The sequence below is a fragment of the Crocodylus siamensis genome, chromosome 5 (genome assembly GCF_052110815.1).
Source record: "Crocodylus siamensis isolate JL-2025a chromosome 5, ASM5211081v1, whole genome shotgun sequence".
Lineage (NCBI taxonomy): Eukaryota > Metazoa > Chordata > Crocodylia > Crocodylidae > Crocodylus > Crocodylus siamensis.
In genome coordinates, this window is record NC_143399.1 from 173,324,691 (window position 1) to 173,336,716 (window position 12,026).

Here is a 12,026-nt window from a genome sequence, read left to right on the forward strand (position 1 = left end):
ATTGGTTTTCCATGAGTGTTCATTCTGGGAAATGTTAAGGTGATTTGTTTTCATCCATATCATTTCCACAAGGGCATTTAGTGCACGGGATGAGGTATATCATATCCTACATCCACCTGTGTAGGATCCATGGATTCAAGCGGTTTTATTGTTTGTTGAGCATTGTGGCCGGGGAGTTCTTTTGGACATTTTTGCATTTTTTCTTTAGTAAAGTTAAGTTACATTTGGTAAGGGTTGGTCAATGAATGGTTTGCTTGGACTGTGACACAGCTTCGACTGTGACTGTTTCTTTACATAGAATTTAGGAAAGTTATTTGTCTTCTATCTCTGAACTATGAAGGTTGGTCCAATAAAAGTTATTACCTCAACTTACATATCTTGCTTCTCTTACATCCCTGTATGAATGTGGCTACTATGACAAGAAAGACATCAGAATTTATCTTAATTTTTTTTATTACTTTATTCCTCATTTACTTCAAAAGAAATCTGAAATAATTCTCTTTTTAACTATAGTACTTCAAATATATAGATACATACACACATATATACAAAACTTTTTTCCATAGGAAAACACACATCTCTATACAGTCTTAACAGTCTCTCTTGCTTTTCATTTCTTGGGGCAGATCCCCACAAGAGAGTAAAATTCACAAATAAGATCCCCAACATACCAATAGATTCAACCTCTAAATACTGCAACTTTTTCCATCTTTTGATTTTTAACTCCTACTCCTCTTCCAATTAATTTGTTGTAATTTCAGCCTGAAATAATTATTCTTGAGTGCACACTCAAATGCAGGCCTCTCTTCGCTGATAAGAAAGGAGAACTGCTATACATTTCCTAATACTGCTTTTATTCTCCCTCCTCTCCTATACCTTCTGATCCTCATTTTCCCTTGCATAAGCTTTCTATAATGTGGATAAAAAAAGTGAAAAAAACACATAAAACAATACTCAGTTGAATTAAATTGGGCAATTATACATCAGCAAAGATTTATATGAGTTGCAAAAATCTTCTATGTAATGACATTTTTAATACAACATCAACTATGTTGCTAATGCTTAGAAAAACCCAACCCAAGTACAGCTTCCAATAACTCAGCAAAGTAATCTCATTCAGAATCATTAAATGTTACTATTTAAAAAAATAATCTATTCTTTATATTCAAAACATGACAAAAATTAAATCCCTCTTTTAAAAAATTTTCTGTAAACTATGTAAATACATGGATCATCCAGTAATTACAGTCATTATCAAATAATTCCTGCCATAATTATAACTAATTTTCCAACACACTAAAAATAATTAATTTTTATTTCAATTATCCTTCCCTCGTACTGCCTTGGGACTGACTTGGCCTGCATCTGGGAGCCCAGAAGCAGTCTCCTACTATTCCCCCTCCCATCCCTCCTTTTGCACCAAGACTTTTCTCTTTTACCGAGACCCAGATAGGGCAGCATGCAGCAGAGAAGTATTGCTGCTGGGTTCATTGCCAGAGCTCTTATGCAGACCCTCTCCCACAGTGGCTAAGTGGGACACAGGAACCAAGGCAACCACCAAAGGCACCAACCCAGAGGTTGGTTGGGGGGTGGACAGACAAAAATATCTGCCACCAGCAGCCATACCATCATGACTGGGCCAGTGGCAACTACAAATCACCACTGCTTATGTTCATTGGGCACTGAGCCATGTCACCATGCTGCTGCTCTGAACAGATGCCCACATGTGAAAAGCACAAGGGAAAAGGGGCTTTTCATTTTATTACAAGACCAGCTCCTCAGAGCAAGAATTGTATTTAAAGCAGAAGCAGAGGAAATAATAGGATGTAGGTCCCTGGAAGAAAGGAGGCACATCCAGGAAAATGGGTGAAGGGAAGTTTGAAAAGATATAGAGGTATATGGGAGGCCAAAGGAATGTGGATAGAGACTGGGGTAGGAAATGGACAGGGGTGAAACGCAGTTCCCCATCTTACTTCAGTGCAGGTGAAGGGGAACCCTGCCTCTGAACAGCTAGGGAATGTAGTGATGCCAACATTCACAACTGCTCACCAATCGCAGGATCTATTTGTCTCCTCATAATCCATCTATTCCAAAAGCAATCTATTTAGTCTCCAAAACCACAGTGTGTGGACCCTTTGCCTAGAAGTATGGTTTCAATTTCACTTAAAACAATGTGAGATAGCAGCTTTACTGCCACATGCTGATAGACTGTGGAGGAAAAAGGTCATCACCTTGCTAGCATCAGCCTTACTGAGAGTAGCTAAGATGGCAGCCATTGTAATTAAGAGGAAAATTATGTGATAGTAGACTGTCCTTATTTTATCAAGAAAGAGATGCTAAATCACCGAAATATCAAGATTCTGGCAAAAGTTGGCAATATTGGGAAATACTTCCCCCTCTTGAAGACCTTAATTTGGGAAGGCAGGAAACAACCAAACTTACCACTTAATAGTTTCCTTTTATCTGAGAAAATGCCAAGGTTGTGGGCTAAGGACTGTGCCAAGGTTACTGCCATTAAGTCTGGCCTTCCAAACTGAAGGAAACAAAACAAGAAGGGGAAAAAATAATTTTGATAAAAGATTCTTAAATATGAGGGCAGTTTTTATAGTTTAAAAGCAAGATTATTTTTAAAGGAAAAGTAGTGATGTTGTAGCCATGTTGGTTCAGGAATTATATGAGAAAGAGAGATTTTCTTTCATGAGATATCTTTTACTGGATCAACTGCATAGTTGGGATAAAGTTAGACAAGCTTTCAATTGCAAAGCATTTTTCTTCAGGTCTGAGGAGAAAAGCAAAGACAGAGATAAAACAGAAAGCAGTTTTTTAACTCTTAATACAGTGAAGACTAATTTATCTTCACCTCTTTAACAGTCCAGCAAGGAAAACAAAAATGTTTAAAACAGGTCTTGTAAAAAACATTTAATTTGTTCCTGCCAGAATGGATGTAAGAGTGGAGAAAATCAAGCAATGGACCCTGGCTTGGAAAGTTTAGTTGAACATAAACACAACTGGTGCTTGCAGATGTAAAAAAAACAAAAAACAAACCCCAAAACCCACAGCACTTTAATTTAAACTCAGCACTTCTCTGCACCAAGCCCTGAGCATGCCCAGAAGCAGCAACACATTACTTCGACCTAGCTCATTAGCATCTGTAAAGATTGGGCACTTTAGTGGGGCTTTTTTGGCACTTCTATTGAATAGCTGATCGAACCAGCTTTAGCTAACAGTGCCAAAAAGCACCAATGAAGCACAGGGTTTTTCTTTTTTTAATATCTGCAAACAGCTAATATTATTCACTTTGCCTTGTAGTATTATTCTTTATCTGAACTTTCTGTATTGGGAGTGAAGCAAAGAGACATGGTTGAAAAACATGCTTGTATAGATACAGGTGTCATAGGGTCCACAATGTCGTGCTACTATGAATGCAAACACCTACTTCATTCACACCTCCGCCTTTCAACAGGGAACAAATTCCTCCAATGTAGGCTGCACCGCTGCGACTGCTCTGAAATCGGCTCCCTCTTTTAAAAAAGAAAAAACAGCAAGAAGTTTTACCATGTCAGGCTCATTGTTTTTCCATTTACCCTTTATTTACCTTTCTTATTTTGCAATGCCAGCTCCAAACAGTTCACCCCCCAAAAAACCCCAGAATACAGAACTATGAAAACCAAAAAGAATTGTTCATAACTTTTTTGAGGAGGCTTTTCCCCAAACAGCCAAAGATTACAACTGTTGTGGTGCACAACTTCTTTGAGAGAAATCTCTTTTGATCCATACTTTCACAGTTTCAGACCAGAAAAAAGAGAAATATTCTAATGTGCCTTCTTCTATATAACAGATCATTAAATTTCATGCACATACCTCCAATATTAAGCCTAATAGCATATAGTTAGAAAAATCATTTCAGTCTTCAGCAAGTTAAACTTTTGTGTTACACAAGCAGAGAATAAAAGAGAATAAACTGACTATGGCCTCAAGCCCCAGCAGTGACAAGCAACTGGAACTAGTTAAGTGAGATACATTTTGCTGATACTAGCCAATCATCCACACTCTATGATGAAGAAGTTAAAAAACCCCAAACAGACTCGTGGGAAAATTATTTCCTGACCCCAAATCTGGTGATCAGTACGACCCTAACCACACTCAAAAGTAACCACAGCCAGTCCCTTCTATGATAAGGTGACAGGCTCCATGGATGTGGGGACAGCAGTAGATACCTTGAATTTACCACGGCTTTTTGACACTGTTTCCCACAACATTCTTATTAACAAGCTAAGAAAATACAGACTAGACAAAAGTACTATAAGGTGGATAATCATGCTCAATGAGAAGTCATCTATGGCAGGTATCTCTCCTGTGTCTAGTGTTGTTTAATATCTTCATTGATGATTTGGACAATGGGACTGAGTGCACACCTAGCATATTTGTAGATGATCAAGTTGGGTGGTGTTGCAAAAACCCTGAAGGGTAAAGCTAGGATCCAGAATGACTTCGATAGACTAGAAAAGTTGTCCTCAGTCAACCAGATGAAATTCAACTGGGACAGACATTTGGAATTGTTTAGAGACAATCCTGCCTCGAGCAGGAAGCTGGACTAGATGACTTTATGAGGTCCCCTTCAGTCCTACTTTCCTATGATGCCATAATTCAAGAAAGAGAATTCTCCAGACCACCCTATGGCACTGATCCACCCTATCTGTTGTCCCACCCCTAGCTCTGGCCATTTTTTGATGCTTCCAAGCAAGATGGAAAAAAACACATTGATCAGATGCATCAAAGAAAAAAAAATTCCTGATCCACGGAGATAACTAGCAGAAGCCCTGATGCATACAATTTGATTACAATCATTGTCCTAAAGCCGAGCTATAAATTTTATCAACATGACAAGCTAAACTGATAGTCTCCTGTTCTCCCAAGAGCCATGAAGAAAGGAATGAACAGGGCTAGCCACAGATTCCAAGGCCAGAAGAACCCACTGCAACCATCCATCCCGACCTCCCAATTCTAGTGATTACATCCCTTCTGAAAACACACATTCTTAGATTTTGATTTCTAGATTACCCATGATTTCAATATCTTCAGGCTTTCATTTCAATTACAATTTGCATTATACTAAAATCTAAAGGTACCAACTGGGGTTGGGGCCCTAGCTCTATGCCTCCATACTGAGGCCCATGACCAAAAAACAGAGCAGGTGCACTCCACCGTGTGAAATGGAGCACCACATTCTGGAAATGAGGTGTGGTAGCTGGCTTATAGCAGCTCTGAGGGTCACACCTGAGCACTGTTTTCTGACTCTCTGGCTTGGGTGTACTTCCTGCAGTGCCTCAGTATGGGAATTTGGTGCACACCAAGGGGAGTAGGTGGCAGGGTGTGCTTTTCTGTGGCAGTCCCAGGTATGGCACAGAGACAGTATAGACAAAACCCACATGACTTGCCCAAGTCACACACAAGCACGAACTGAGTCCCAACCCAGCGTCTCAACCATGAAACGGTGCTATTGCATTATTGCTCCTGTACTTATTGTATTTTATTACATTAATCACAGTGCCAAAACAGTTCAAATACTTAGACAAGGTCAAAAAATATTTTTCCCAGCAAAAATACTCAGTGTGAGTCTTACAGCTCATGCGCTTTTTGAAAATAAATTATTTGGAGGCAACAGAAAACCTCAGTAATCCTGCAACATGCAGAGTATTCAGTAATATATACTGAGCCCTTTATTCAGAACTCCCAATAACGTTGTGATAATGGCCCCTCATCGGAGCTTGAAAGAAGCAGAACTGCAACAAGTGCCATGCATTAACCATCAGGGTATCCGTGTTGGCAGCTAATATGCAAGGCAACCAGACTTCACAGTGCATGCAGTTTGTGCTTAGTTTGTGTACTGCTCTAATCCCCCTCCCCCTGCCCTGGCATTCTTATGCGCTACTGTTTGCATTACTGTAGATTGCATAGATAATATAAAGATGTGCCAGCCACTTGTGATAACATCCCCCCACGGAATGAAGAAATAGTAATAAAATATCATACGAAGTTACGTACGAAAAAAGGTGAACTGCATCACTTTTCTCTCTGATAAAATCCCTCCTGTATTTCATAAACTCACGAAGGGTCACCAGTGGGTTTTCAGATATGGTGAACTTGTTATCAGTGGCCCAGGTTTCCATGGCAACCAATACTATCCTGGTGTTTAGATGTTCTTTATATATCTAGTATATTAACAGAATGAACAAATATATTATATCTAATATAATATAGTAACCTCCTTTTCCCTTTTGGTAACAACTTATATTTTTTAGGTAATTCAGTACTTAATCGATGGTAATGAACATTTAGTTTCCTGAAAATCACCAATTTTTCCTTTTTTTTAAATAAAAAGTACTTTAGCTAAAATCTAGATTAGGGTCAAATCCTCTAATGAGTTCTGTATGATCCCACAATAGTCAAACACCAAAATGCTCCTTGCCAGCTGAAAAATCTTATGAAGGCCTCCAGCATGTCTTAAAACTTTTGTGAAAAATGAACGTTAGTTCTGATACAAATTTCTGAAGGACCACACTAGACTTTGGATACCTTAAAGCTTTGAGTTCAGAAAAGCCCAGGGTTTATCTGTATTTCATAGTGTTCAATGAACCTCAGTGATAGATTAGCACTGCTGAATGGCAGCAGCACTACAATTTTGACTGTCATGCAGTTCTTTAGTCAAGTTTATTTTGACTCTGAGTAACTCTCCAGAAACCTGGACAACCTCTGGCTATTGGGGAGTGAATATCCCAAACCAAAGATTTCCAAGAATAAGAATAGTTTGATTTTTGAATCCTTGTAAATATTTCTAGAGTGAGGAATGTGCACTATGCCCTTTTATTATTTATAGCCCTGAAAGCCAACTCTTTCTAGGGTTTACCCAGTATTTCTCAATATTGTGTAAAATACTTATTTTCCTCATAAATTTTAGTGTACTCTCGTTCCAGATGCCTTGTTAGTTTTAGCAGTAATTAATATGGTACTCTGAAGAAGTAGTCTCTTCTTGTAAGACGTACTTTAAAAATCTCAATAAGAAGACGAACATCTAGCTGGGGTCATTTGACCCCAGTACTCTTTCCTGCCATGGCAGGGGGTCGGACTAGATGATCTGCTCAGGTCCCTTCTGACCCTACAAACTATGAAACTATAAGTCAGCTCAGCACATGAAGCGAAGGAAATTATTCCTCTTATATATTTTAAGCACATATCTTAGTCCCTTGATGGACTATGGCCTAAATAAATGCCTGAAATCTACACATAACTTAATATTATAATTACCTGTGAACTGACATTTTCCACAGCATTATAACCACGTGATTCACAACACATGTAAAAAAAGCATTAAACTGAGTAATACTTACTAAATCTGCCATATTCACAACTGACTTGGCATAGCTGTTCGTATGGCCAACTGATAACCGGTGTTTTTTACACTGGAAACAAACAGAAACAAGTTATAAATACATTTTTGGTGATCTGATAAGCATTTAAAAATGAATTTACCTGTAGGAAAAGCTATGTGCAAGCTGTTTATCTTTTAGATTGATTATAATTTAAAACAGTTAAAATTATTCAAATATGCATTGTACAGTATTGGGAGGATCAATTAATACATATTTGGAAAGTTAAGTTCTTTGGTGAAGATGCTATAGAATTTCTATGAAAGTATTTTTATTGCACTTGTTATCATTATCATGACCTTAAACCATAAACTATTAGTAGTTAACGGTCAAATGCCAATATGGCATATGCTATCATAATTTCAATATCCTTACCTGAAACTGCTTTGCAGATGTAGTCAATATTAATCTGTCCACTTGCAGTCTAATATATCTGAACACATTTTCCTGAAATTATTCTGTCCCAAATCCCTACCTGTCTTTCCTTATAAAAAATAAATTGCAGTACTTCACAGTAACAGTCTCAAATCATATTTGTAATGACACAGCAACAGTAGAACACTGCAATATTATTCTATAAAGGTGATATTTCCTATGCAACATAACCTTCCCAAGTCCTTCTACCTATTGAACAGCCCTCGTATAATTCTGCACCTTTAATGTGCTTAAATGTTACAGTGACAAATGCTTTAGAAAAGCCTAAGACACCTAGACCAAGTTTTTCTGATGTGTCTAACAGTTTTGGAAACCAACCTAAAACACTCTAAAAAGGTGCCCTGTCCTTGCTGAAAATCAGGTCCATGTTTCCTGCTCTTGAAAGGTAATATATGCTGTTTATTATTACCATATTAAACACCCACCAGAAGTGGACCATAAAAACAACCTCCCTTTAACCACTCTGGAAAACCAGTGAGAGTGACTGGAATATGCAATCCCTGAAGCTCTGAAATGCTCCCATAAGTCCTTGTGGGGCTGCCAAAGCCCTCGCCTTACCACCTGTCTAGCCTCTATTGGGTGGTTTGCAGTTTTTATACAATGTCTGTACATAGTGATTAGGTCAGCCAGAATAATATATCCCTCTGGTGCCATGACAAAAACATGCCTCAAAAAACTCCTCAAGGTTTCAGGAAACTACAAGCCTGGAAAAACTATTTAGAAAATATCTTCGTTTTTTCCACCCCGTCATAAACAGCTGGGGACTCCACACCGTACACATGCCTCAGCCTCCTGCAGCCTGGCTGCTGTGGAGTTCTTTGAAATATTTTCCCAACCAGTACCAGGCAGCCCAGAGAGTGTCTGAAATCCAGAGTTTCCAAGCTTCAAATTGTAGATGGGAAAAAGGAAAGATTGTTTTGCTGAGCAGGAGGCAGAAAAGAGGAATAAGCCAAGGAACTATGTAGTTTTTGACCTGGGCAGGAGGAAAGGGAGATTAAGGCAATGTACAGATATTCCTTTTGTGCTAAGAGAAAAGCCTTTCTCCCACCACGAAAAAGAGAGATGAAGGGACAATCAAGAGATTTCTTGCAGAAGAAAACTGTCTCCTCCACAAGATGTTCGATAGGTTATTTACAAGGAAGATCTTCCTCCTCCCTATATGACTTGAATGCCTGTATGCTTTTCAGGAGGGAGAGACACTTGCACCCCACAGTCCTCTGACTCCCTGACAACCCACTCAGGTCAGCTGGGGAGCCAGGACCCAGTTTCAAAGTTGTCCCTAGCCACACTTCTCTGTTCCTCTGACTTTAAATCACCTGGTGTGCAGCTCATCTGGGCTGCTGAAGAGGCAATTTAAAACCAGGGTGGCTGCCTATTGACAGTCTTCCTCCTTCCCAGGCAGGGGAGAGGGCAGACTACCAGGTGATGAGCTCCCCTAAGGGCAGTGATGACCCAGGGAGCAGCCTTCTTGTGGTCCCTGGCTGGACAGCTCGTATATGTAACTCTCCAGCTAGGGGGCTGCAACACATGTACACTCCAGCTCCCAGCCTAGTTTGCTACTAGTAAGAAATTTTTATCAGTAAAAATGAATGCCTGTACCCACCTAAGATACTACTGTAACAACCTGGGAAATAGAGACTAGGTGAAAAGAAAAATACACTCAGGAAGAGATGGAAGAAAATGTATGATGAAAAAAAACCATGACAAAATAACCATGAGAGAAATGACATGAAGGAGAAGTCAGGCACAAGGATAGTCAAGAAAAGATGGTAGAACACAGAAACAAAATGAAATGTACAGAGCAATAAAGAAAAAGGCTTGAACATCAAATTCAGGCCTCAGGCCTCCAAAGATTTATGCACACACTTTAAGCACTACGTGAAACTATTTTCAGTACATAAAATCCAGCATCAGTGTAAATTTTTCTAAATGTAGAATCTTTAAAGAATACTTAGGAAACGTTAACATATTTACATATTTATTCCTAAAAAGGAATACGTTCTAAAGTATACACCAATTCTTTGTTTTGAACTGGATGCATTCATACGAGTCTTTTTTTAAAATGACTTCTTTTGGGGTGTTACACTATCATTTGTCATTTTGTTTTTTAAGCCTGAGCTCACAATAATCCTTACCCGAGATCTGACTCGCCCTTTTTTATTTTACTGAGCACAATACAATTGAAAAATATTTCCCAACTTATATTTTAGGGGGCATGAAAGGATCCTTAAACACAAATACTTCGGTATTGATAGTTCCGCTATAAAAAAAGTGCTGAAGAAATATTTTACCTTTGATAACATTTATTTTGTGATGAGGTAGCAGTCATAGACAGACTTTACAAGAATGTTTTAAAAATGATAGTATTTAATTATTCTTTTCAGCCATGTGTTCAGATTTTTTCCAAGGTCACTGTGTCCACTACCTTTTTTGCTTCATTTTTTTTTCACTTCAGTTGGCAGTGATTTACTGTGTGGCCTTGGACAAACTACACAGAGCTGATCTTCAAGATGTGCTGAGCTCTAACAAGTTTAGAAAAATCAAGGGCTTTGCAGATACTTAGTTCTTCTGAAAAATCAATCTCCATTGACCCATCTTAAAAATTAGAAGGATGATGGTTTCCCACCCCCCTCTTTTTGAAAAGGGCTTTGGGATCTAAAGATAAATATATCTTTGCAGCTGATTTTTGTCCTTTTCAGAATATACTGATATCACCAAATTATCTAAAGCAGACAAAAATAGTGTGGCTTTTAGTTTATGTCCTTGTTTTCACTCCAGTAAAGGGAAGTATATCTTTAGAAGTAACTGCTCCTAGAAATTCATCATTGGGTGCTCATGTTTTGTTTAGGATGGTCTCCTCACAATAGGGAGATTGCTTTTGGCTTTTTAATATAAATCCCTCTTTCCAAAATAGAGAAATTAATAAAAAGGTACCTTTTATACATTACCAGCCTATACAAACTTCAAGGGAAGGCAAAGTTTGGATCTAAATCACCAGGCAATAAGCATCTTTGCATAAGATTGTTTATTTTCTGCTGCCACAAGATATCTTGCTGTCTCGCATCTACCAGAGACAGAATATGGCAGCCAGCTATAGGTAAGTTATGCCTATTTAGTCTTCCTCAATATTTTATGGTTTTGTACAAGTTGTGGTGCTTCTAACATATTCTATTAAATAAAAACTGAGACAAGTGTTGTTATAGGGCTAATGAAACGTTGAATCAACTTCTTGACTCTGAACAGCCAGATTCCAACACTGATTTATGAGGGCTGTGATGTCAGTAGCTTAGTGCATACTGGAATAACTCAGCTAAGAAGAAATTCACCAATTTTAGGTTACTGCTGTTTGCAGACTCAACAAAAACAGTGATAAGATGAACACAGTTACTGGAACATTCTCAAGTTTGAAGTGTCTGAAAATTCAACAACAGAATGTGTGACCATTAAAAAGGCACTTTGCATCTCACAGTGCCCATGGTTATTCAAATGCTAGCCCAAAGCACACTGCCAATACCGTAACTAATTGTCCATAATCATAGCTCCAGATACAGAGTGCAGGCAAATTAATAATGACTGGGTTAATCCCAGAGGCTTAGCAGCACAGCGCTGCACCCAGCGAAGTTGCACAGCACTCAGGGCAGCGCCGGCTCCTGCCATGCTGATTGCAGCTGTACAATTAGCTACTACTGTGACAATGGCTGCTTCTGTATCCCTCCTACAAAAGCGGTGCCTGGGGCTGCTATCCCAGTCACCCCTGTCTCAGTTACATTGCCTCAGACCCTTTACCAAAAATAGTGTAACCCAACAGGAAATAATTCATTTGAAAAGCTGTCTACAGTCTGTGCAGGGGAGCAGTGGACTGACTCTGATACTATCCATAAATATCATAATATAAGAAGCACTAGACTTTGGAGGAATCAGATCTGTTCAGTTGGGTAGAACATGTACCACTGTCCAGGCTGTGGCCTCTACTCTCCAGGCTTGAACACAATAATTCAGGAAATGTTGAATGGCATCCAACATTTTCCTCTGTGCTTTAAGAAATTATGCTTTGTTCACCAAATAGAGCTGTAAATGGATTAAATCACCCAATGATGACAGTGTATTATTCCTTCTACAACTTGATGGGCATGTTTCCAAATTTGGGCACTCCTCAGAATATAC

At 38.8% G+C, this 12,026-nt stretch overlaps 1 protein-coding gene across 18 annotated transcripts in view; it reads right to left on the reverse strand.

The window, feature by feature from the left end:
* Positions 1-12,026, reverse strand: part of ADAM22 (ADAM metallopeptidase domain 22) — a 228,739-nt gene that overhangs the window by 68,656 nt on the left and 148,057 nt on the right. For all 18 annotated transcript variants that reach the window (XM_090047147.1, XM_090047165.1, XM_090047164.1 and 15 more), the window contains 4 exons: positions 7,389-7,460; positions 6,046-6,212; positions 3,437-3,521; positions 2,443-2,533 (listed from right to left, as the gene is read on the reverse strand). In XM_090047147.1, the coding sequence (XP_089903273.1) occupies positions 2,443-2,533; positions 3,437-3,521; positions 6,046-6,212; positions 7,389-7,460 (415 nt within the window). The remainder of the gene's footprint in view (positions 1-2,442; positions 2,534-3,436; positions 3,522-6,045; positions 6,213-7,388; positions 7,461-12,026) is intronic.